Genomic DNA, 26,932 nt, shown 5'->3' on the forward strand with positions numbered 1-26,932 from the left:
CATGGTCTGCTGGACTTTCTGTGGTCATTCTGATCTACCTACAAAGGTTCTCTGAGAAGGTACAGAAGCACCATATCTAAATATAGTTCCTACTCTGATTTGCTATTCTTAAACATAAGCTACAATTATATCCAAGTAACTGTTTTCTTTTCTTGGGTAAAGTGTCATAGGATTTTAGTTTTCAAATCAATGTTAAATTTTAAACATACATAAGAAAACTCTATGTATCAAAATAACTGACATGATTACATTTCTCAAAATTCATAGACATCTAGCCCTCCAGAGCCCAGCAGAGCAGCCTCTAATGGAAAACAATCCTGTTGGAATCATAGCTGTCCAGGTGCTGCAAGACCATGACTTGCTGTCTCCACCAACTTTCTATGCTCTGGTGGCTCTCAGCTGTGAAGCCCAGCATGGTGTGGAGCCACACAGAGCTCCCCAAAACCTCCTTACCACCACTCACAGGTGTGGTCCACACACACCACGACCAGGTCGCACGTACTCATAGCTCCTACTATACCTGCCTGGCTTCCATTAGAACTCACCAATCCCCAAGGCCATGCTGGGTGGAACAGATGACCACATAGCTTCATACCTGGCTTGAGTGACAAGGCCAGGTCTCACCAACCTGACTGGGTTGGGGAGCTAGGAAGTACGGGTAGGGGATGAGCGGGACCATTGTTTCCTCTAGCAGCCCCTTGAAGTGGAGCCATCTCTATGGAGAATGCATGCACTCCGGGCTGAAACCATCCTTCCTTCGTTCCCAGCATGCTCTCCACTAGGCCCTTCAGGCCCAGGGCCAGCACCTGCCCAGGGCAGGTCTCATGCCACCACATGTCCCACATCACTCACCCCAAAGTCCTAGAAATGGATATTTCAAGCCAAGAAAACTGCACCATACCCAGGCCTGTACTTCATGCTGCGGGGCCACAGGCTGCCCTGCCTTGCTCTGAGAATAGAGAATCTGGCAGGAAGCAGGGGCAAAGTTGCCAGCCAAGCAGTTCTAGGCAGAGCCTGGACACAGCTAGTGGGAGAGGGGCTAGGAGCCCCCAGAGGCCCAGAACACATGACAAGGGAGCATCTCCACCCAGCTCACAGCCACTGCAGCACTGTGTAGAAAGAAACTAACACCAGATGCAGGTCAGCCCCTGTTGACCCAAGCCCCCCATGCTCAATCCCCAGTCCTCACCCCTCCACCTGGCGCCACACCTGCCTCCCATTCTCTCCTCATGCCAGTGTGACAGCCTAAGACTGTGATGAAAGTCTGTCCCCAAGATAGCCCTCCCTGCTCAGCCTGGGGCATAACAAACTCCAACAGCCTGGAGAGAGAGGTGGCCTCCTCAGGCTCATGCCCTGGGACCACATGAAGCCCCTGCCACCAGCAGTCCATGTGGTGAAACTCTCCCTAGCTCTGCAACACCACACTCCAGACAAAAAGCAGGTGATGCAGCCTGCCCACAACCAGGACATGCTAGGACCTCCAAACAGGTAGTAGAGCAGAACACTAAGATGGGTGGCACCCACAGAGCAATCCCAACAACCAGTCAGTGCATTGGAAGGTAAGCTCAGAGAAAACCAGGGTAGGAGGGTAAGGTTCCCTATAGTCACCATGTTGGAAAAACTAAAACCTCGCACTGGCCAGAACACAGCCTAAGAAGTTGCCCATATGTGGTTCAGGAGCTAGCAGGAAGACAGACAGAAGTTCCTTATGCCAGATATCCCTCATATACCCTGCACATGGGACATAGCAGAAGAGCTCAGGAAGAAAAACCAGTGGATGCCTCCAGACGTCTTCACGGAACAAAAGGACCATGGAACCCTCCCAGGGACAATGTGAATGGGTGATTTGTCAAAGGACCAGGCACACAGAAAGCGCATGCTGTTCCCAGAGTCGAGAGCTTGAAGAATAGTGGGACCCAGCAGTGCTGTCTGGGAAGCTGCAGGGGCTTCTGAGGATGGCAGCTGCTGCCTGGCCAGGACCTGAAGTTGCCCAGGTATGTGAAACCCATGTATGTAACATGCTGTGCAAGTCTCTTCCTTCAACTAGTTCTAGACTTGTCTCTGAACCCCTTATGTCATGTGGTGGGTATTTCATTTCCTTCAGAGTGACCCTCAAAATCTAAAACTTTGCCCACTGGCCCCCCTCATCTCCTTGACCTAACCCAGTCCAAGGTGGTTACTCCTGCAGAAAGGCAGATCTGGTACATCTTCCAATTTAGGAAAACTCATGAGGTTCCACTTGGTCTCAAGATCCCTCAAGTGACCTGGACAGGTGCTGCTGGACATCCACTGGCATGGCCCTGGCCACCTACAGTTTGATGAATGGGCAGCCTAGAGCAGAGGGGCTACTACTGCCATGTAGCTGCACTGGGCACCATGTCTGGTAAGCCCTCAACTTGCACACGACACTCACCCAATGTACTGCAGTGGATGGCTCTGATGGATCACGATCCTGCATGTGGGGCAGGTGTTGTTCTCCTCCAGGTACTTTACCAGGCAGCTCCTGCAGACTGTCCAAAGGGCAGCAAGTGAGAGCAAACTCAGAAGAGAGACGTCAGCCACACATGAAGCCAGCTGAACCTCAGAGAGCTAAGGGGACACTTGCATGGTAACCTCCTCTACGCAGTTCCTAGCTCCTGAAAGAAAGTACCTGCCTTTGGGTTGCCCTGCAAAAAGAAGCACTGCACTATGTGGTGGCAGGCCCACTCCAGACACCTGCATGAGGGACTGAGTGAGGAGGAAACAGAAGGAGCAGCAGTCAAAGGCCGGAGACTTGCTGGAGATCATCAGAATACAGCAAATGTTTAAAACTTTTGTAAATTGGCCTACAGCATCACAATGTCTTGTACAATAAAACCAGATAAAATTCAATGAGAATTGCTTGACATAAAACTATGCCACCAGTTTCTAACAACACAATTAACTTTAACATAAAAATTCTATGAAAGTGACAAGTATTTTCTAAAGAGAAACTACAGGATCCAAAGTCAGTTGTGTTGAGAGTCTTTACTTTAATGAGCTGCTCCCTGGTGGTTACCAGATGTGCTGTTTGTTGCCTCTGTGATGCCTCCAGGTGATCCATACAGGACACCTGCCTTCAGGTGAGACAGAAAAATCCCATCCCACCTGGCAGGTGGAATAGAGAACCAGGTGCCAGGAGTTAACCAGCAAATCTCTGTCTGAACATGTAAGGACTTCATTTGAGAATTTAAAACACAGGCATCTCCCTGCTAGAAGTGAACATGGCTGTTCCCCAGTGGCTGACCTCACCAACACTCAGAACATTCAGGTTTCCTGAGTGGAACCTTGCTCTAGGGAAGTCACCTATGGCATCTTTAGTGTGAGGTAATTTTTTTGACCTCTGGCTTGCACCTGAGCCAAAAGCTTTTGGAAAATCACAGCCAAAGTTCTGAGGAGCATGTTGCAGCAGTCCCAACAACCATCTGGATCCACCCACTGCAGTGCAGGGCCACAATACTCACATGTGTGCAGACACTCGGTCACTGTGGTCGCATCGATGAGGTAGCCGCTGCACAGGCGGCAGGTGATGTGGGCATTTATGTCCCAGAGCTTAATCTTCCTGGTCAACATCTTTGGCTTCTACAAAAGAAACACACGTGAACTAATTAACATTTCAACTGCTCTGTGTTTCTTTCACCAACAGCTCAGCCTTGATAATGTCCTCCAGGGATGGCATGGCACACGCTGAAGCCTCCTGGCTGTGGACTGAGTCCACTTCTCCATCCAGAAGGCATAGTGAACAACCAATGGTGATACTGCAGTGATACTGGGACAGGAAGTTATAGTCAGTGGGGTTGTGTGATGAGGAGACCTTCCCACCAGCAAACTGCAGCCAGTGAGACCTAGCTTCTCTTTGTTCCTGACGCCCTTCTTCCTCTCCTGCTCAGAGCTGGTGAGGTGATGGATGTAGGCAGGGAGGGTTTATAAGGCAGAATGGAGACAGGATGGGGCCCAGGAGGCCTGGAGCAGAGCAACCCTACTTGCTTGCAACTCTCCATGTAGCTACAAGGGAGTCTGCATTATGACGGCAAAGAAGGAAGGAGGAAAAGGGGCAGGGCTGCTGGGATATCAGTCCGGCACACACAACCTGGAGACCCTGAGACCCCTGCAGCATCTAGGCAGCAGGTGCTCTCTGGTTACTTGATGCTGGGATTTCAGGGCCTCACTGTGTGTCTGCCACAGCTCCGTGAGCACAGAGGACTCCTCAGTCTTTCTCCTGAGACCAACATGATGCTGACCCTGGGCCTCCTTCCCTGAGGGGCCTCTCTGTCCATCTGCTTGTCTCCTCCCCCACTACCCTCGGCTCTGTCCATGGGACACAGGAACAGGAACCCATCCTGACCTCTCAGCTAGGTACACAGGCTGACCCAGAACATAGGACAGCAGGCTGCAGTGGTAGGTGGAGGAAGAGCTGAGTTGAGGACCCACAATCGGTCATTATCCTGTCCACCAGGACCTGCAGACTCCAGGAAGACACAGAGCCCCAAAGGAGACTGAGGTCCTGTAGGATTGGCCCTGTCCCCAGCCAGTTTGATCTGGATCTGCCACATGGCCTTTGAGCATGGAAACTGAGGGCCAGGCCCTCATTCTACTTTACCATTCAAATGCTATATGAGAAGGCCATGGTTAAAAGTGTCCACTCAGCAGCATAGGAAACCAGCTGGTGGCACTTTCATCACCCAGTTACTCATCAGAACTCTGCTGAGCTCCAGGCCCACCAACTGCCCCTTGGTGCAGCATGATTATCTCACTGCCCCTCAGACATGACAGCGTGCCAAGCATGGCCATGGAGCCCCAGTGAGGCCCATTCCTGACCTTTCTACCCCTACCAATCACATACCTCCCCTGGGCAAATTGATGGTCAGCATCATCCTTACATCTGCCCCTCCCTGTGTCCTCACTGTCACACAGACCTTTAAATGTTACACCTACCCCTAAGCTGACAGGAATTAGGAGACAATACTCACTGAGGACAACAGGAGCCCAGCTCCTCGTTCTTGGGATGGAGCCCCAGGTCTCACCTCCTCTGACGTCTGCGTGTCCCCCCTCACGCCGTGGCATGGAGGTTTCAGGCCACCATGAGGATGCGATGATCCCTCCTCACTCTGCACTCTGGTTTGCTTCTGCACCTTCCTTCTAGCCCTTGCTCTGTTTCCATTTTCTAACACAGAAACAACACTGTGACTCAGGCATATCACTGACGGTTCTGCATAAACCCACCACTGAACCCTCACTAGAGCTTAGATGACTCCTACACAGCAAGCAGAGTGACAAGGTCCATTAGAAATGCTGACCAAGGAAAATGAGGCATGGTAAACTGCCAGCACGATGCTATAGTGAACTACAAGGAACTTTTACCATGGTTACAACATACTTGTCACATGCAATTCTAGGTAAATTTCATCAATTCACAGACAGCGGAGAAGGAAGATCAGCTTTAACTTACCTGCAAATGAGAGCCTGGATTCCCGGCTACATCGTGAAGCCTACAGAGAAGCAGAGATGATGTCACCACAAGAGGACACGGGATGCAGACCCAGCCCATGCTGGGTCCACCTTCCAGAAACTCTGAGGCTTGCTCAGTTAAGCAGATCTGCTTGTTTACTTGCTTAAACAATCCAAAGTGAGAATTATGATGGTGAAGGAGGGGGTTCTACCAAAAAGACATATCTAGGAGTCACCGAGCCCAGCCCAGAGCAGAGACACAGCTTGTGGGGGTGAGGGAGGGAGGCAGAGGCTCTGTCATACGGCTCTGGGGCTCAAGAAGGCAGGACAAGAGTATGTGGAAGCCCTTAGGGAGGTGGTGAATTTTAAGGGTGACCTGTGGGGGCCTCAGGGGAGGGACAGTGAGCAGTGAACTTTGTTATTTACTTCATGTGCTGTCTGTGATTCTTGCGTCCTTGGATCCAGACTGAGCTGCCATCTCTCCTGGTCACAGACTTGCCACCCACTCAATGAGTGGGCACTGAGGACCACATGGGCACTGTGCCTGTGCTGAGCTCAGGAGTCTGACAATGGTGAGCACAACATACATGGTGGGACTGGAGCAACCCTGGCAGGATGACATGGGGCCTCTACCACTTCTCAGCTTGGGCATGAAGTGGCAACTGTGCCTCAAGAGTGCCCAGAGGCCTGGCTGAGAGTTCCCTGATATTGTCTTGAGGTTCTGTCCAGAGCTCTATCCACCTGAGAATAGGCATCACTGGAAAAGAGCTTGAAACATCACCTGCAGCATAACTCTGACAGCATCAGAGCCGCAAGAGGACACAGGGTGTTTGTGGCTTAAGGACAGTGATTAGATACAACTTGGAAACAACTGGTCCAGAAATGACTTTCCTTTATATCCAACTCATACCATTTGCACACTTCAAGTTTTTCTGTAACTGCATTTCTATAAACTGTTCAGTTAATTCAGGAAAGAGAGGGAGCCAGGAAGGAAGAGCCCATCTTCAAAGACCAACCGAGGGAGGACTGAGAGGCATGTCTGAGGTATTCAGATGAGGGGGATGAAGCCGGCTCATGGCCAGGCAGGCCTGACCTAAGATGACCATGCCCAGCACGGCAGCCAGTGTCCACTCAAGGCCACTGACACTGGAAAGGCAGTACATCTGACCGAGGACCCAAAGTTCTAATTGTAGTTCATTTTAACCAAGTGTGGCCAGTGGTTTCCTGTGCTGGGCAGCACAGCTGGAGAATTCTGACCAAGCACCACACACAAATCCCCACAGCCTACATCCCAACAAAGATAGGAACAGTAAATATGGGAAGCACGTAAATTACCTAGTGTGTTGGAAAGTGGCAAACACTACAGAGAATCAAGCAGAGAGGGAGGAGCCAGTGGGAGCGTGCAGTCTGCCAAGGTGACAGATGACAGCCAACAGGTACATGAAGATCAGTGGATGCCCCTTGGGGAATGGAACACCTGAGCAGTAACAGAACACTGTGAATAACTCCATGCCAGCGAAACTAAAATTTATGTGAAACTGATAAATTCCTAGAAAAATAATTTACTAGAATTGAGGCAAGTGGTGAAAACCCAAAACATCTATTCTGTTATGGGAGCTGAATAAGTAATCACAAATTTCCTTCAAAGAAAACTCCAGGCCCGGGAGTCTCTAGATGGTTCTACCATGTCCAAGAGCAAACAACCTCTCAGTGAGTGAAAAGACAATACTTTAGGACTGGGGATGTGCACTTGCCTGTCATGTGCGAGGCCCTGAGTTCAATCTCCAGCAACACCAAACACACATACACACACACACACACACACACACACACACACACACACACACACACAGAAGCTCTAACTCACTTTATGAGACTAACAATTGGCAAAACACACAAAGGACAGACCCTAAGTGTCAGCCCCTGCATGCAGCAGTACACAGAGGGACAGTCATTCTGTAATAAGTTAGCTTTATCTCTAGAATACAGATGGCCACAGTACAAGGAAGCACATCATTAATGACAAAGGGTAAAAGAAGAAAAACCATGTTTTCTTCCCAATAGATGTATAAAAATCTTTTCATAAAATCCATTATCCATTCATGATTTTTAAAAAGTCTTAAAAGACTTTTTAAACTAAATAAAAGTTCTCTATTTAAGAAGACACTCATACACGACTGCTGAAACATGAACACTCGAAGCAATTCCACTCAGGAAAGCCATAGCTGGAAGCAACCATGCTACCCCTCACCAGTCAGGACAAGGGGAAGGGTGCCCCTAGCACAAGGCTGCTGGAAGGACAAAGCTGCAAACAGACCACACAGTGCTGTTCCCAGGGACACCAGGCTTCAGAAAGGTAGGCTGGGGCAGGCTTGAAAGGGAACCTTTGGTCATTACTACAGAATAAACTGGTGAATATACCTCAAGGAAATGATTACTTCACAATTTAAAACAAGGTGGCAGACATGGCTCCTAGTGATAAAATTGGAAAAAGCCACCAAACTAAGCTTGCACCATCCCTGTCCCACGCTGCCTGACTAGAGAAAATGTAGAAGCTAGAATTTTAAACCTTGAGAAGATACTAAGGAGGACCTCCTCTCCACCCTGGGTGAGATTTAAGAGACAGAAAAAAAAAAAAATCCACTAGCCACAAAGAAAAGACTAATAAAATCAACTTCATTAAAAGCATGTTCATTGGATTATCTAAAAACAGAGTGAAGAAAGCCACAGACTGGAAGAATGTAGAAAGTCAGGGGCCTACAATCCCTCCACTCTGCCCGGCTGGGCAGCTTAGGGGCATTCAGTACACTTTCCACTTACATTTTCAGTTTATGCTGTGTTCACTGGGACAAGACCTGCCGTGAACCAGGGAGCCGTGTCTATAATGCATGAGGCCCTCAGGCCACTATGGTGCTGCTGCTATATAGCTTCATGGGCCAGACATTCCCACATTCAACTGTCAGAGTTGAGTGGTTCTGATGCTGTGTGTTATCCCTGGCCCTTTACAGACAAAGTTCACAGACCTTGCTCTAGATGATAAAAGAGCTTCACAAAAGAGAAATTCCAAACAAGCATATCTAAACCATTCAACTTTTCAGTGTACTGGGAAGTACAAATTAGAAAACTCATGAGACTCAGTTACAGACCACCAAACCAGCAGGATGGAGCCTTGCATGCCATGCACTGGTGAACAGTGGTTCCTGGTGCTGGCTGCCATACAATACACAGGCACAGTCCTGAGATAGTCTGGCATTCCATGGTAAAGGTGACACGCACCCCCTGCCAGCCTCTGCACCCAGTCACTTCCTGGAGAGACTCCAGCTCCTCGAAAGCCAGCCAAGTCTCAGTACCCACGTTATCCCAACACAGGCAGCCAGCCCAGCTCTCTCTTGTGGGCCTTCTGAGGACGGCCTGTTTTGCGTGCTTGTCACTCTGCACTCCGTCGTGTCCATGGTCATATGGACAGGCATGATCTCTGGACATGGCTGACCATGACAACAGCTGGTTGGTTGGCTGCTGGGATAGGCAGAGACAATTGGAGGTTTATTCTGACCCACTGAGAAGATGGTAGAGGATATGTATAGCTCCTGAAATGAGGAAGGCACAGGCTAATGGCTTGCTGGGTTCAAGGAGTTAGCAGACCTCTGGGCTTGGGGTTCTAGGAAAGGTCAGCAGGCGTCTGAGGGTGGGAACCATGCAGGCAGTCCAGGTCACCCATCCTCACCTACTACAGGATGGATGCCAAGTGGTGTGTCATCAGGGACACATGTGCCCTGAGTGCATGTTTATTCCATGAACAGAGTGGCGGATGAGGGGACCTTACCCTTTTTGTAGGTAGGGGAGAGCAACATCCCTGCTGTGGCAGCCTGGGCCCCAGAACTCTCCTGATCCCTCAGAACATGGCCACATGTGGCTCCTCTCAGTAGCCTCCCCCTGGACTGAGGGTGAAATATCCGGGTCTACTCAATACCTGATCACAGGGTCTCACTTTACCATGGTCTCCTGCTAGGCAAAATCTAAAAGTTGGAAAAGTAAACTTCCCTTAACAACACTTGCTCTACCTACATGACCCAGGTGCACCTTACTCAGCCTTGGAAGATGGGGACAACCATCAAAACCCAATGAGAAGACATTATCCTCATTAAAATCAGTAATGCAAACAAGCTCTCCTGTGAGTGGGATCCAAGGAGAAGACTCTGTTGGACCTGTGGTCTAAAGCACCACTGATCCAATTCCAAGCTGGTTCCCAAATAGCCCAGGCTTGCACATGTTAACAGGAATGGTGACTTCAACACTAAAAGAGTATTTTCTAACAAAAGAAAACAAACAAACAAAAAACATACAACAACAAAAATAAGAAAGAATGGGCCTTTTATAAGCAACTAAGACCTTTACCTGCTTGAACAGGCACATCCCTTACTCTGTGCCACAGGTGGGCTCCACTTTCTGCTCCACACCAGCACAGAACCAGAACAACGTTCTATGGTGACAGACCCTTCCCCTCTGTGCTGACCATCCTAGTAGTCAGCAGTGACTCAGCCCTTGACAGTGGTTGCTGCAGTGAAGAACTGGCTGTCATTAATGGCAACCTCCTGCATTCAAGATTACCCTCCTCTTCCCTGCCTCCTTCACCATTCCAGCCTCCTCCAGCACTTCTCCTATGGCTTAACAGCTGGTAAGTCCTGAGATGCTCTCCTTCAGAAGACTGTGGTCAGCCCTAGCTGGTGAAATTCTCTACACAGACTGGAACTCTCCCTGAGTAAGAAGTGCTGTGCCCTGCCCAGACCACTGTAATGACAGGCCATGCAGTTGGTTGCTGGCATTCGGTGCAGACAGCAGAAAAGCCTATGTGGCCAGCCTTCAGTGACAACCTAGACCTCATGGATGCATGCAACCTCCCACATGTCCACAGTCTGCTGTTAGGAAATTAAGCCAATCTAGACATGTGACTTCACCTCATACTCTTCTTGCCTGGCTGATGTGCCCAGTTCTTTCCCTGAGCAAACTATAGCCAGGAGCAGAAAGAACATTACAGCAAATCACCTAGCCTGGGTGGCCGTGGGGCTTCTGCAATGTCACAGACTAAACTGATCTTACATGGACTGTGTCAGTCTAACTGAACCTCATTGAGTATGACAAGATCGACAGATATGAAGCCAGTGTCTCTGGGACCTCTGTGAATGTGTCAGGAAGGATGGACACCAACCACACATAGGAATTCCCTGAGTGTATCTGGAGGGACTGACACCAACTCCACAAGGACCTCTCTGAGTGTGTCAGGAAGGACTGATATTAACCTCACACCAGACCTGAATGTGTCAGGAGGGACTGACACCAACCCCACACCAGCCCCACAGATCTGGCTCAGGGTAAACACCATGGATCCTCCAGTCAACTAGTAAAACTGAAAGGGCCTAATAAGCTATGTATGGACTATGTCCAGCCTTCCCATCTACACTGGAAGCCAGGGTGGGAACCCACTATACATGGGCTAGTGTGCTCTAAAGATCTCTGGAAGGCCGTTGCACCCTCTGCCGTTGCTCTCCTGTCACCCCACAACAGTAAACTGATATTTAGAGGAAAAGAGGAAGCAAATATCGCCAAGCAGAAAACCATGTTCTAGGAGTGGGCATAAGGGTCCTATCCTAGTCTGTGCAGCTGCTCACAGAATACTCTGAATTTGGAGACTTACAAATCACAGAAGTTTATTTCTCAGTGCTAGAGAAGGGGTCACCAGCCCTCCTGCATCTGTTTCTGGTCCAATCCTGATGGCACCTCTTGCTAAGTCCTCCAGTGGCAGGAGGGGCCAGGGAGCTCTGCTGGGTATCCTTTACAAGGCACTAATGCTGTCCCTAAGGGCAGAGCTTTAGGATTTCAACTTAATGAATTGATGAGGGGGGGTGTGTGTGTGACATAAACATTCAGACCACGGCAGATACTCATTGTATAATTCTTGCAAGTTTTCTTCAATTTTTTTCTTAGTAAATGCTAAAGTCCCTGAAATAAAAAAGAAAGGCTCACTCTTCTCTGCCCCACCTGCTTATGTGCAGGGCGCAGCTTCAATCCTTTGTCAGGCAAATCAGGGTGAGCAGAGTGTCCTGGTACCTTTAGTGACCAAGGCAAGCCACACCACACCCTCAGAACACAGCCACAAAAGGCGCTGGTCCAGATCTGCTTTTAGTTATGGTTTGGTTAGCACCCAATACCGCCCAGGCCCTGCTTGGGAACCAGGAGATGGAGCAGCTAACTCACACGGGACTACAAACCCCTAAAATCCCCACACAACCAAGGGACCTCCACAAGGCCCATGAAACCCACGCAGGACCTGAAGGGTAGTAGGGGCTCTGAAGAGGTCTGCAGACACCTTTCTGTTGCATGCTTTTTATTAAACATGTGGAATTTGCTGTGAATATAGCAAAGTTCTGCAAATATCAATTAATTTGCAAAAAAAAAAAAAAATTCAGTTAACCTCCACTGTCAAGGTTCCTCTAAACACTAGAGGGTCCCTTCAAATGAAAGAGGCTAGTGAGGACAGTGCTTCTAGTGGGCACTCCTCCTGTCAGAACCTTCCCTAGACAGTGGTGAATCCACAAAATGCATGTAGGCAACATCAATTGCTCTTTGCCCTTTTGGCATTTGTATAGTTTAGTTCTATAAGAAGAATGTGGCAGATCTGAAAAGACAGTTCTGTCATTATTTTTAAAGGCTTCATGTTTTTACTCATTATTTCTATTTTTGGACATGGGATCTCATTCTATTTCCAGGTTGGCCTTGAAGTTCTGGGCATTTTCCTGCCTCAGTCTCACGAGTGGCTGGGACTACAGGTACGCACTACCACCCTGACTAAATGTGACGATAAACTATAGACTTGTGGAACTGAAGAACAGTTCCAATTTACTGAAGAACAGTTCCAATTTTTGACCTACAACAAATTGTGCAGTATTTTTGCAATAAATAAACAGCAAGTACAGTGAGGGTAATAAAAAACAGACAGACAATGGGAAACTGCCCCTAAACCTCAACATAGTTTAACAGTAAGGAAAAATTATATCTTCAACCTTAAATTCAACTCTAAACATCAACCAAGGCAGCAAATAACAAATCCTGCTATTAAACAAGCCAAAGAGCAACACAGCTCCAAGGCAATCTTACTTTGTGAGATTCCAGTCAATGGCAAAGGGCCCTTCCCCACCCAACAGTTGGGTTATTCTGTGGTAGAATCTCCCCAGGGCCCGGGAGGGCAGGGAGATGGGAGGTGGCCACCAGGAGCCCAGCATCCACACAACCTTGAATGAGCCCCACACTAGGCCGGGTGGGGAACAGGGAGTACCTGGAACCTAGTACTTCCATAGGAAAAATATCCCAAACTTTTCGGGATCTTACATCTTAGACGCCATTTTGTGTTTTCTTTTTTTTAGCGGCACTGGGGTTTGAACTCAGGGCCTCACACTTGCTATGCAAGCGCTCTACCACTTGAGCCACTCTGCCCACCATTTTGAAGAAGACACTAAACAAACAGATGCACAAGGTCCAAAGCAATAGGAAAAACCCTTTCTCCACATATTTTAAAAGGTTAAGAAAAACTTCTTACAAAGGTCAGTTTATAACTTCTGGACCTTGTCTTGGGCAAGAATAACATGAGACTCTTGGGACACCAGCAATCCCTGCACTCAGAGGTTTGACACCCCCCACTCCTGCCCCACTCCATCTGCAGAGGTTGGACTGTTTGTCAAAGCGTTCTGAATGGTAAGTTACTTCCTAGGAATCTTTTCTAACTTATGTTCCTTCCTGTGTAGGAGTCACACCTCACAATCATCTCAACCATTATAGTGATATCAAAGGACTCTGTATGAGTCAATTAGAGAGCCTCATTCTAACATACAACTCTGAATTTACTTAGGAGGTTTACTCAGGTTCAGGACACACAGTACCTAAAACCTGATAAATGCCAGGCTCGCATACCTCCTGGTGGGCACACCTGGTATGCCCACCCTATGGAATCTAGACCCCTGTGTCTGCACAGGGCCTAGTGTTTTGCTTCTAACAAACAGAATTAGGCAAAGGTGACGGCGTACCACTTCCAAGGTTAAGTTGCAAAGCCTATTGCTTCCTTCCTGTTAATGTCCTGCTCTGTTGCTGGCTCCCACTCAGCTGCCTTTTGTGAGGCCCCAGGGAAAGGAGCTGGTGGGCAGCTGACAGTACAGAAGGAGGCCAGGTTGGGAATGCTCTGCAGTGGAGTCCTCAGGTGAGGGCCTGGCCAGCACCCTGCCTACAGGCCTATGGGATGTAGTCAGAGGACCTACCAAGCCAGGCCTGGGTTCTGACCCACAGAAACTAAGTTTAGGAGTAAATGTTGCACAGCAATATAAATACAACCACTCATCACTATTACATTTAAAAGTCCAAAAAGTGGAAAATGAAGAGCCTAATCAAACCTGAATATATACTTAATCTTGGTTTTCTCCTGAGAAATCAAGAAGTGAAACTGTGTTTCAAAGGAAGACATGGAATCACCAGTTCAAGCATCTGTCTCTGGGAGTCCAGACAGCCCACAGTTTTAGACTCATGCCTCACCCTATGCCAACTTCTCTCTCACTCACTGACCACCCCAGGCTGGTTCTGGAAGCTGGGCTAGATAAGGCCCCTGCTCCTACCCCCTGCTGCCACGAGCTTTCTAATCCCAGAACACATCTTAAAGGTGTCACTGGACACACTCACTCAGTGTCTGCTCAGTGTCTGCTCTAGTCAAGAGCAGCAAATCACTCCCTCATTAACACCCCATACAGCTTTAAAACTGCACCCCACTTTTCCATGACCACTTCCAAAGTCCAGGAAAACACCACATTTTAGATAAAAGGCCGATCTGGAGGTTTCAGAGAAACAGACTTCTCCCGACTCGAATGTCATCCTTTCCTGGAGTGGAGAGGCAGTACCTGCCAGGGCTCACCCTGCAGCCCCATTCTTGACTGCTTGTCTGGCTCCTCCTGAATGCTCCAGGAGTCCCTGGACACTGGAGACACCTCTAGACCAGGAAGGTACCTGCACAACCTTGGGAAGAGGGAGGGACAGGGGATGAAGGTGCCAGACACTGACCAGGAAGGGAGAAATAAGCACATTCTGGGCTCCACAGGAAGGGCTGGAAGCAGGCAGAAGGCCACTTTCTAGGTCTGGAGCATGGAGTACTCCTGGACCCAGAGAACCCCTGACATCCTTGAGTGCCCAGAGCCAGAAAAATGAGCCCAACCTTGCCTCACACTTGCCACCAGGTCCCCACCCAGGCAGCAGTTCCTGAATGTCTATAGGGCCAGCCTGAGAGCTCATGATGCTGGGGTGCTCAGGGGACCTCCTGGGATTCTGAACTGGGGTTTGAAGCTTTAGGCTCAGGCGACCAGGATCCCATATGTCAGCACCTTTACAGCAAGAGGTGGGGATAGATTTGGGGCACCTCTGGACCCCATCCCAGCACTCTTTTTGGCCTAGTCTTGGGGTCTAGCTGTCCAGAGTCCCAGAACTCCCTGGGGATCTATCTTGAAGTGCTAGCTATAATCAGGGCCCTCCCTGGGAGAACTTTCCTCATGGCCCAGCCCCAGCACCCTCACCCTAAGTGAGTCCCTGGGGTCCTGGTTGTCCCAGAGCCTGCCCATGTCCTGAGCCCTCCTCATGGCTCAGCCCCAGGGTCCCAGTCTCCTGGGAACACAGGACTGTCTTGGGGTCCTAAAGTGCTCTCACAGGACTGTGCCAGTGTTCCAGACCTCGTTTGGTGCCAGCGTTGGTGTCTCAGTCCTCTCCAGTGGGCTTGTCCCACAGTCCTGACTCTCCTACAGTCTTGTATCAGGGTTCTGGCCCTCTGCTATAACCTATCTGGGATTGGACCCCTCCCTCAGTGGTTCTGGCATTCTTTAGGTCCTGTTCAGTCCTGAGATCTAGGTGTCCTTGATGACCTTTCCCAGGTCATCGCTAGGCCCTCGCTAGATCCTGATGCCAGTTCCCAGGCCTGCCCCTGACCCATACTAGGATCCCCAGCTCTTCTCAGTAACCTTCCCTGGGGTTGGACTCTTCTGGATGACCTGTTCTGTTTTCCCAGCACTCTGTGGGTCCTGCTCAATTCCAGTGACTGACCCTGTTGGTGACTGACCCTCTGTGGCTCCTGCCTGGTCTGCAGTCCTGCCTGATCCCGGTCCTGGCTCTCCTAGGATCCTGCCTTCCCAGGGTTCTGTCCTGTGTAGGCTCCTTCCTTCCTGGGGTTCTGCCTGGTCTCGGGTCCTTTCTGGTCTAGGTTCCTGTCCTTCCGGAGTCCTGTCCCATCTGGGATACAGTCTGGTCCACGGTCCAGAGTGGTCCGGGGTATAGGTGGTTCCAGGTCCTGCCTGGTCCGGGGTCCTTCCTGGTCTGGGCTCCTGTCCTCCCGGGGTCCTGCCCGACCCGGGGTCCAATCTGGTCCGGAGTCCAGCCTGGTCAGGGGTCCTGCCCTCCCTGGGGTCCTGGTCTCGTGGGGTCCTGCCTCCCAGGGTCCCGGCCTCCTCGCTGGCCCTGGGGTCCCGCCTCCCGGGCCTGCCGATGGCTCCGGGCTTGCAGCCTTCCGCCGGACACGGGCCGAGGCCGCGGCCTGAGGAGCTGGAGCGCGGGCCCAGGCCGGGCGGGGCGGGCTCACTGACCTGCGTCTCGGGCGGCGGGCGAGCGGGCGCACGCGGGGGCTCGCCGGGAGGGGGAGGGGGCGCCGCTCCCTCCGGGTCCCCCCCAAGAGGAGGAGAAAAAAGCCGTCCGGAGTTTAAAACAAAGAGGCGGAAATGCCCGAGCAGTGCCGAGCGCCGAATCGGGGGCGCCGCGCTTGGAGCATGCGCACTGTGCGGCTCGGCTCCCACCCCGCGGCCGGGCGGGGGCGGGACTGGGGGCGGGGCTTGCAGGGGTGGGGTTCGGGCGGGGCCAGAAGGCGCAGGCGCGTGCAGGCTGCGTTTGGCCCAGGCGAGACTGCGGGGCGAAGCCCAGAGGCGTGACCACAGTGCGGGGGCGGGGACCGTAGGGGGCGTGGTCAGAGTGTGCGAAGGGGCCAGGTCCGCAGGGCGGAATCTCGGGTTCGGGGCGGGGCCTGGGCGGGGCCCGGGCGGGGCCGGAGGCGGGCGTGGGCACAGCAACCTGAGTTGAAGGCAGTGACCTGGGCGCAGGCGCCAGACTCGAACTTCATGCTGGGGAGGGCTCTTGACCTGGGGTTTCCTCCCTGCGAAGCCATCACGTTCTTGCATTCCTGTTCTTCCTTGAATGAGGCAGATTCGTAGAACGCCGCGGACAGGCAGGAGTCCTCCCTTCGGATTCCACAGCTCGTGGGTGCGTCCACCTATGCGCAAGCCTGCCTAGAGCCATGAACAATGGCCGAGGGTCACACCCTGGTGGGGTCCCCACTGTAGTGGAAAGGGACCGCAACTAGGAAGAGGAACTCTCTGTCTCTTAAGGGACAGAGAGGCTGAGGCAGTGGCGTGGTGGGATGTGCTGCCACAGAGGGTGGGGTAAGGAAGGAACTAGAGGGAGCCCAGCAAGGGTCTGGTAGTGGGGTGCAGGGCAGGAAGTCCAGCGAGAGCCTGTGTGCGGAGAGGTCAGATGGGGCTTCTTGAAAGCCCTGCTCTGGCGGTCTTATGATAGCAGGGATGGGGAGCACTAGGCCATTGGACCCACCAGGGGAGGCAGTGAGCTGCCGCTGCTAGTCTGGAGGTGTGGGGTCAGGAGTGTAGCCGTGATCATTAGACATTGGTGGAGTGCTGCAAAGCTCCTTAGCTTGTAACATCTAGAAGTGGATGGTCAAGTGAGTGACCAGAGGTGCCACATAGTATCTGGAGTCCAGGAGGAGCCAACAATAAAGACCCAGACACAGAAGCCACTGGGCTGGGGTACTCCAGGGCTGAGCAACCTTGGTGGAAGGAGGTTGGCTTAGGTCAGTTCCTAAGAGAACCTGAAAAGGTTCGGTAGGGCTCCCAGGGGCCTTGGCCAGCAGTGTGGGTGTGTTGTTGAGGGGTGAAAACAATACTGGTGTGTTCAAGGGAGGAAAACAAAGTGCACACGTGAGACATTTTCAGATGTGTCGTGGTAAAGGGAAGAAAGAAAATAGGGCTCTTGCTGCAGGGAAGTTAGGGTCAGAGAGGGCTGTTTTCTGGGGCCAGAGCTCTGAAGGCGTCATTGGGCAGATGGCTCCCAGTGGAGAGAGAGACTGGCCACACTGTAGAGGAGGGAAGGCTGCCTGGGACACAGGACATGGGCCCAGGTGGGGCAATTGACCTCTACAGAAGAAGCCTTATAGCCCTTTATATTCATTGAGAGGCTCCTGATGAGGAGTAGGGAGGGGTTGGAGGTTGTCCCAGAATTTGGGAAGCTGAGGTATTGGTGTTGGGGACAGCAAAGAGGTATGGATGAGCAGGCCAGGAGCTGCTCCTGGGCTGAGGGCAGAGTGACTCCAGGAAGTCATCTAACTTGACAGACAGATAGACTCCATAACCACCTGTCTGCAAGTGGGCTTTGGGGGCTACGGGTAGGACCATCTTGAGAATTCATTCCAGGCCTAGGAATGAATTCTCCATGGAGAGGGTGCAGATCCAGCAACTGGGCTGCTCATCTGGCCAGCAGCACCCCAGACCTTCACCTCCATCCCAGTTCCTGTGTCCAGCCATCCAGCCATATATCTATTCTGCTGAGATAGCGCCAGGGAGCCCCACCTCCACAAAGCAACTCCTGGTCTTCCCTGGAGGCTGTTGCCCACTCAAGTCCCCTATCTGTCAGCACTGAGGCTAAGACCCTGGGGTCTTCCTCCTGCTCTTTTCCTTTCATGCTCACACTGGCCATCAGCTGACCCATCAGAAATCAGCCATGTGTCCCCACCTCCACACAGATCCAATATACTTGGGTTAGTGAATAGCTTCCAACTAGTCTCCCTGCTCTGTCCTTCATCCATTATCATTATGCTTTGTCCAAATTCATCATCAACACAAAAAAGTGACTCACATAAAACCTTAATTAGTACACATCCCTCCTGTGTCCAAAACCCTACAGGGGCTTCATCAGAGCAGAAGCCCAAAGATGGAGTATCCCAGTGGCCTGAAGAAACCTGGAATGATGGAAATGTGTTGTCAAGGTGGTAAGTTGACAGGTGTATACACAGGTCCTGGCTCGGAAAAGTATTGTAAATATGTACAAAGAAAGAAGGAATCTGAAATCATGGCACCCAGGGAGGGGACACCTTCCTCCCTGTGGGTGAACTGTCCTCAGTCTTGTCTACCACAGTCCTCCTGGTGTGCTTGCCTATTTGCCTGTGGACCATCTAGTCGCCTTTCTGGCAGAGAGGAGCCCACAAACTCACAATGAGTCTGCCTGTCTTAACGACAGAAGATAATTAACCAGTCTCTCTCGACACTATTCTTCACTGCAGGTTCTCTCTTAAACTCATTAGGCTTCCTGGACTTCCTCTCACACCAGCCAATGGTGAGAGAGGTCAGAGCGCAAGGAGTATGCCAGGAGGGAATCAGTGTGTTCTCACTGCCTAGGAAGTTCTTGTGGCATCCAGAAGGCTTCCAGCAGTAGGCAATAAGCTAAAAGAGACCAAAGCACTTCCAGGTAACTTAGCCCTATCCAGAACAGCACAGGAGTATTCAGAGGGATGCACCCAGTGAACACTTGCAAGGAAAGGGCACAATGCCCATATCTCATCAGAGCAGTTGGTAAGACATGCAGAGGAGGAGAGTGTGACCCATAGGAAGAGATCTGCTCCAAGCAGACCTAGAAACAGCAGTGGTAACAGGGTGAGGAGCATATGTTAGCAGTTGTTGAACTATGTTCCAGGTGCTCAGGTGGGAGGAGGGCCACATGGCTGGGAAGTGGGTCAGGAGATGGGCAAAAAGACAAAGATGCTGTGAAGGCTACAGGATCCAAAAAAAACTTGCTGGCAAATCACAGAGAATAGCAACAGGAATAAAAACACTTCAAGGTTCAAGCCTTAGATGTATAATGCATCTAAGACCATTCTAGACCATTCCTTAAGGACACTGTCAAATAGTGAAAGACAACCAGCTGTGTACCTTCCCTTCTCTGCGAATTACACATTGGGTTAACCACAGATGTGTAGGTAACAGCTTTCCTTTACAAATACTGTAGCTAATAAGAGGAGAAGAAACAGCCCTGACCCAAGTCCTAATCTCAAGCTCTTCTTCCTGGGGACCCACACCTGACACTTGCCAAGCCTGTGGTTCTCACATCAGTGGATAGGAAATGCAGGCAAGAGATGGAGCACAAGCAGCAGGAAACTAGGGGCAAGGAAACTATTTCTGCCACAAACCACTTGTAAAGGAGTGCAGTGCAAGCAAACTAAATCAGACTAGGGTATACTGAACAATTGGGTCACCCAACCCTGATTTAGGTCTCTGATGGTGTTGAAGACTTAGGGTCCCTGTTAAAGTGTAAGGATGGTGTTGTGATTATGTTTTTAGGAGTCCTTATCTTTTAGAGAGATACTAAAATACTACAGATGAAAGGGCATGGGCCCAAGACTTCTCAGGATAATTTGGAGGAATGGGGAGGAGTATGTGGACAAAACAAGACTGGCCATGGTTGATCATTATTGGAGCTGTGTGATGGGCTGGTAGATTTATTATACAATTCTTTCTCTTTTTGTTTTGAAATTTTCCACAATAAAAACTTCAAAGATGGGATGGACACATAGCTCAAGTGGTAGAGCACCTGCCTTGTGAGCACAAAGCCCTGAGTTCAAATGCCATAAGTACTGCATAATAATAATAGTAATAATAAACAAAACTTCAGAGAGACAGATGCTTGTGGTTCATGCCAATAATTCTGGCTATTTGAGAGGCAAGATGGTGAGGATTGCAATTTGAGGCAGGCAAAGTTAACAAGATCCCATCTCAGCAAATAATCTGGACATGGTGACTCATGTCAGTCATCCCAGCTATGCAGGAAGTCATAGATAGAAGGACCTCAGTCTGAACCCAGGTGAAAAGTGGGAGATCCTGTCTGAAAAATAACTAAAGCAAGAAAGAAAGGGCTGGGAACATGACTTAAGTGGTAGAGCACTTGCCTAGCAAGCTTGAGAACCTGAGTTCAACCCCCAGTACCACACACACACGACAGTTGTTGACATATGAGAAGCAATAAATGAGGATAAATTCACTAACAGAAGTACGTCTGTGCTATAAACAATGGAGCTGAGGGTCACGATGGATGCTGCAGGACAGGGAGGCCAAAACCATCCAAGGACAATCACCACAGGGTAGAACTGATAATTCCTGAAGGACAGAGGGAGGACAGAGCCATGGTGGTGAGTGAGGAACTGAGAACTGCAGAACACTCAGCTGACTCCCTAGATGGAGACACAAACTTGATGATGAGAGCATCCTGGACACTTAGTGACCACAGAAAGAGGGAAGTGGTCTCCCTTGGCCATGACGTGGACAAAGCAGGATATATACATGTCTGTCAGACTATCAGCAGAGAGCGCATTGACAACAACTGAAACCTAGTTACCATTTGGTGGTAGAATGAAACAATACCAACCACTGAATTGTGAGGTTTTTATACAATAAACTAAAAACAATGGCCATGAGAAGGACAGGTTGGTCCAATGAACAGGTAGCATATCCCTAGCTCCTGATCTATTTGGGAAAAACCTACAGAGGCTGCATAAGTTTAGGCTTTCTTGGGAAAATGTACGGTTAATTGTAGGTAGTTAAAAATTTAATGGCAAGTCCAAAAAGAATGGAGAGAAAGCAATGCATTTCATCCATGCAACAAGTGGAGGAAGGGAGAGCAAACTCCAAAAGAGAAACACGGATATGATCATTTTGGTCACCTCTAAGTGCAGAGAGAGAGAGAGAGAGAGAGAGAGAGAGAGAGAGAGAGAGAGAGTGAGTCACCTGGTACAAGATGGCTATCAGTTGGGTAAGAAGACAGTGTCCTGATGATGAATGCTCCTGACAAGAGTCACAGCTGGCAAGCCAAAGTGAAGATGTAGGAAGAGACACAAGGAAATGCAATGACCACATTCATCCCAGATGCTGTAGAACATGGGGAAAGCACTAATAGGATAAAGAAGTTACAACCGTACAAATAATAAGTCATCCAGCAAGAAAACTTAAGCTAACAATTTTCTTTTTTTTTTAATTTTTATTTTATTCATATGTGCATACAATGTTTGGGTAATTTCTCCCCTCTTCCCCCACCCCCTTCCTTACCCCCCTGCCCCCAACCTCTCCCTCCCCACCCCCTCGCTACCTGGCAGAAACTATTTTGCCCTTACCTCTAATTTTGTTGAAGAGAGAGTATAAGCAATAATAGGAAGACCAAGGGTTTTTGCTGGTTGAGATAAGGATAGCTATACAGGGAGTTGACTCACATTGATTTCCTGTGCATGTGTGTTACCTTCTAGGTTAATTCTTCTTGAACTAACTTTTTCTCTAGTTCCTGGTCCCCTTCTCCTATTGACCTCAGTCGCTTTAAAGTATCTGCTTTAGTTTCTCTGCACTGAGGGCAACAAATGCTAGGTAGTTTTTTAGGTGTCTTACCTATCCTCACCCCTTCCTTGTGTGCTCTCGCTTTTATCATGTGCTCAAAGTCCAATCCCATTGTTGTGTTTGCCCTTGATCTAATGTTCACATATGAGGGAGAACATATGATTTTTGGTCTTTTGGGCCAGGCTAACCTCACTCAGAATGATGTTCTCCAATTCCATCCATTTACCTGCAAATGATAACATTTCGTTCTTCTTCATGGCTGCATAAAATTCCATTGTGTATAGATACCACATTTTCTTGATCCATTCGTCAGTGGTGGGGCATCTTGGCTGTTTCCATGACTTGGCTATTGTGAATAGTGCTGCAATAAACATGGATGTGCAGGTGCCTCTGGAGTAACCTGTGTCACAGTCTTTTGGGTATATGCCCAAGAGTGGTATTGCTGGATCATATGGTAGATCAATGTCTAGCTTTTTAAGTAGCCTCCAAATTTTTTTCCAGAGTGGTTGTACTAGTCTACATTCCCACCAACAGTGTAAGAGGGTTCCTTTTTCCCCGCATCCTCGCCAACACCTGTTGTTAGTGGTGTTGCTAATGATGGCTATTCTAATGGAGTGAGGTGGAATCTTAGTGTGGTTTTATTTGCATTTCCTTTATTGTTAGAGATGGTGAGCATTTTTTCATGTGTTTTTTGGCCATCTGAATTTCTTCTTTTGAGAAAGTTCTGTTTAGTTCACTTGCCCATTTCTTTATTGGTTCATTAATTTTGGGAGAATTTAGTTTTTTAAGTTCTCTATATATTCTGGTTATCAGTCCTTTGTCTGATGTGTAGCTGGCAAATATTTTTTCCCACTCTGTGGGTGGTCTCTTCAGTTTAGAAACCATTTCTTTTGATGAACAGAAGCTTTTTAGCTTTATGAAGTCCCATTTATCTATGCTGTCTCTTAGTTGCTGTGCTGCTGGGGTTCCATGGAGAAAGTTCTTGCCTATACCTATTAATTCCAGAGTATTTCCTACTCTTTCCTGTACCAACTTTAGAGTTTGGGGTCTCATATTAAGATCCTTGATCCATTTTGAGTTAATATTGGTATAGGGTGATATACATGGATCTAGTTTCAGTTTTTTGCAGACTGCTAACCAGTTTTCCCAGCAGTTTTTGTTGAAGAGGCTGCTGTTTCTCCATCGTATATTTTTAGCACCTTTGTCAAAGACAAGTTGGTTATAGTTGTGTGGGGTCCTGTATTCTGTTCCACTGGTCTTCATGTCTGTTTTTGTGCCAGTACCATGCTGTTTTTATTGTTATTGCTTTGTAATATAGTTTGAAGTCAGGTATTGTGATACCTCCTGCATTGTTCTTTTGACTGAGTATTGCCTTGGCTATTCGTGGCCTCTTGTGTTTCCATATAAATTTAACAGTAGATTTTTCAATCTCTTTAATGAATGTCATTGGAATTTTCGTGGGAATTGCATTAAACATGTAGATTACTTTTGAGAGTATTGACATTTTTACTATGTTGATTCTACCAATCCATGAGCATGGGAGATCCTTAACCTCTTTCTTCAGAACTTTATAGTTTTCCTTGTAGAGGTTGTTCACATCTTTTGCTAGGTTTACACCTAGGTATTTGATTTTTTTTTTTGAGGCTATTGTAAATGGAATTGTTTTCATATATTCCTTCTCAGTTTGTTCATTATTAGTGTATAGAAGTGCTAATGATTTTTCTATGTTGATTTTATATCCTGCTACCTTGCTATAGCTATTGATGGTGTCTAGGAGCTTTTGAGTAGAGTGTTTTGGGTCTTTAAGGTATAGGATCATATCTTCTGCAAATAGGGATATTTTGATAGTTTCTTTACCTATTTGTATTCCTTTTATTCCTTCTTCTTGCCTAATTGCTCTGGCTAGGAATTCCCATACTATGTTGAATAGGAGTGGAGATAGTGGGCATCCTTGTCTAGTTCCTGATTTTAGAGGGAATGGTTTCAGTTTTTCTGCATTAAGTATAATACTGGCTATAGGGTTGTCATATATAGCTTTTATAATGTTGAGGTACTTTCCTTCTATTCCTAGTTTTCTTAGAGCTTTTATCATGAAATGGTGTTGGATCTTATCAAAGGCTTTTTCTGCATCTATTGAGATGATCAAATGGTTTTTGTCTTTGCTTCTGTTAATGTGGTTTATTACGTTTATTGATTTTTGTATGTTGAACCACCCCTGCATTCCTGGGATGAAGCCTACTTGGTCGTGGTGAATGATCTTTTTGATGTGTTGTTGAATTGGGTTTGCCATTATTTTGTTGAGGATTTTTGCATCAATGTTCATTAAGGAGATTGGCCTATAGTTCTCCTTTTTGGAGGTGGCTTTGCCTGGTTTTGGAATAAGTGTAATACTGGCTTCATAAAATGTGTTAGGCAGTTTTCCTTCCCTTTCTATTTCGTGGAACAGTTTAAGGAGGGTTGGTATTAGTTCTTCTTTAAAGGTCTGATAAAATTCAGCAGAGAATCCATCAGGTCCTGGACTTTTCTTTTTTGGGAGACTCTTGATTGCTGCTTCAATTTCATTTTGTGTTATAGATCTATTCAGGTGATTAATATCCTCTTGGTTCAGTTTTGGATGACCATATGTATCTAGAAATATGTCCATTTTTAAAGATTTTCAAATTTATTTGAATATAAGTTCTCGAAGTAGTCTCTGATGATTTCCTAGACTTCCATGGTGTTTGTTGTTATCTCCCCTTTTGCATTCCTGATTCTACTAATTTGGGTTGTTTCTCTCCTCATTTTAGTCAGGTTTGCCAAGGGTCTGTTGATTTTTTTTTTTTCCAAAGAACCAACTTTTTGTTTCATTAATTCTTTGTATGGTTTTTTTTGGTTTCTATTTCATTGATTTCAGCTCTTATTTTTATTATTTCTCTCCTTCTATTTGTTTTGGGATTTGCTTGTTCTTGTTTTTCTAGGAGTTTGAGATGTATCATTAGGTCATTGATTTGGGATCTTTCAGTCTTTTTAATATATGCACTCATGGCTATAAACTTTCCTTTCAGGACTGCCTTTGAAGTGTCCATAGGTTCTGGTAGGTTGTGTTTTCATTTTCACTGACTTCCAGGAACTTTTTAATTTCCTCTTTTATTTCATCAATGACCCATTGTTCATTAAGCAATGAGTTATTCAGTTTCCAGCTGCTTGCATGTTTTTTGTCTTTACTTTTGTTGTTGAGTTCTAGTTTTATTGCATTGTGATCAGATAGAATGCATGGTATAAATCTATTTTCTTATATTTGCTGAGGCTTGCTTTGTGCCCTAGGATATGATCTATTTTGGAGAAGGTTCCTTGGGCTGCTGAGAAGAATGTATATTGTGTAGAAGTTGGATGAAATGTTCTGTAGACATCAACTAGGTCCATTTGACCTATTGTATATTTTAGATCTTGGATTTCTTTATTGATTTTTTGTTTGGATGACCTATCTATTGATGATAATGGGGTGTTAAAGTCTCCCACGACCACTGTGTTGGAGTTAATATATGCTTTTAGGCTCTTCAGGGTATGTTTGATGAAATTGGGTCCATTGACATTGGGTACATATAGGCTGATAATTGTTATTTCCTTTTGGTCTATTTCCCCTTTTATTACTATGGAATGTCCTTTTCTATCTCATTTGATCAATGTAGGTTTGAAGTCTACTTTGTCAGAGATAAGTATTGCTACTCCTGCTTGTTTTCGGGGGCCATTGGCTTGGTAAATCTTCTTCTAGCCTTTCATCCTAAGCCTATGCTTATTTCTGTCAGTGATATGGGTCTCCTGTAAGCAATAAATTGTTGGGATCTTCCTTTTTAATCCAGTTCATCAAACAGTGCCTTTTGATGGGGAAATTAAGTCCATTAACATTAAGTGTTAGTACTGATATGTATGTGGTGATTCCTGTCATTTAGTTGTCTTAGTTGTTTGAAGGTTTGATTGTGTGTACCTAAGTTGAGGTTACTCTCTACTGTCTTGCTTTTTCTTTTCCTGTGGTTTGGTGCTGCCTGCCCTTTCATGGTTAAGTTGGGTTTCACTTTCTGGGTGCAGAATCCCTTGAAGAATCTTTTGTAGTGGTGGCTTTGTGGTCACATATTGTTTTAGTTTCTGCTTATCATGGAAGACTTTTATTGCTCCATCTATTTTGAATGATAGTTTTGCTGGGTAGAGTATCCTGGGGTTGAAGTTATTTTCATTCAGTGCCCGGAAGATCTCACCCCACGCTCTTCTTGCTTTTAATGTTTCTGTTGAGAAGTCTGCTGTGATTTTGATGGGTTTACCTTTGTAAGTTATTTGTTTTTTCTCTCTTACAGCCTTCAATATTCTTTCCCTAGTTTCTGTACTTGTTGTTTTAATGATGATATGCCATGGGGTAGTTCTATTTTGGTCTGGTCTGTTTGGTGTTCTGGAGGCCTCTTGCATCTGTATAGGAATAGATTTCTCTAGATTTGGGAAATTTTGTTATTATTTTGTTGAATATATTACGCATTCCCTTTGCTTGCACCTGTTCTCCTGCTTCGATGCCCATGATTCTCAGGTTTGGTCTTTTGATGGAGTCAGTGAGTTCTTGCATTTTCTTTTCACAGGTCTTGAGTTGTTTAACTAATAGTTCTTCAGTTTTTCCTTTAATTACCATTTCATCTTCAAGTTCTGAGATTCTGTCTTCTGTTGGTTCTAGTCTGCTGGATTGGCCTTCCATTTTGTTTTGCAATTCTGTTTCATTCTTTTTTCTGAGGTTTTCCATATCCTGGGTGGTTTCTTCTTTAATGTTGTCTATTTTCGTCCTGGGTTCATTTATCTCTTTATTAATCATGTTCTTTGTTTCACTTTGGTGTTTATGCAGTGCTTCTATGGTTTCTTTTATTTCTTCTTGTGCTTTTTCAAATTCTCTATTTTTGTTGTCTTGGAATTTCTTGAGTGTCTCCTGTACATTTTGGTTGACCATATCCAGT

General features: G+C 47.5%; 1 protein-coding gene across 5 annotated transcripts in view; it reads right to left on the reverse strand.

Annotated features, from left to right (window-relative positions):
• The window catches only part of Pcgf3 (polycomb group ring finger 3), a 37,577-nt gene extending 21,261 nt beyond the window's left edge, over positions 1-16,316 (reverse strand). The window contains exons 1-6 of one of the 5 annotated variants that reach the window (XM_074042796.1): positions 16,122-16,231; positions 6,802-6,943; positions 5,468-5,507; positions 5,043-5,182; positions 3,483-3,600; positions 2,414-2,510 (exon numbers count right to left, since the gene is read on the reverse strand). In XM_074042796.1, the coding sequence (XP_073898897.1) occupies positions 2,414-2,510; positions 3,483-3,591 (206 nt within the window). In that variant the 5' untranslated portion in view covers positions 3,592-3,600; positions 5,043-5,182; positions 5,468-5,507; positions 6,802-6,943; positions 16,122-16,231. Of the gene's footprint in view, positions 1-2,413; positions 2,511-3,482; positions 3,601-4,988; positions 5,183-5,467; positions 5,508-6,801; positions 6,944-14,399; positions 16,039-16,121 lie in introns of those variants that run through there. The other 4 variants (XM_074042797.1, XM_074042794.1, XM_074042795.1 and 1 more) reach the window with 4 other exon arrangements.
• Positions 16,317-26,932: the final 10,616 nt, after the last annotated feature.

This window comes from Castor canadensis, chromosome 9 (assembly GCF_047511655.1).
Source record: "Castor canadensis chromosome 9, mCasCan1.hap1v2, whole genome shotgun sequence".
NCBI classification, from domain to species: Eukaryota; Metazoa; Chordata; class Mammalia; order Rodentia; family Castoridae; genus Castor; species Castor canadensis.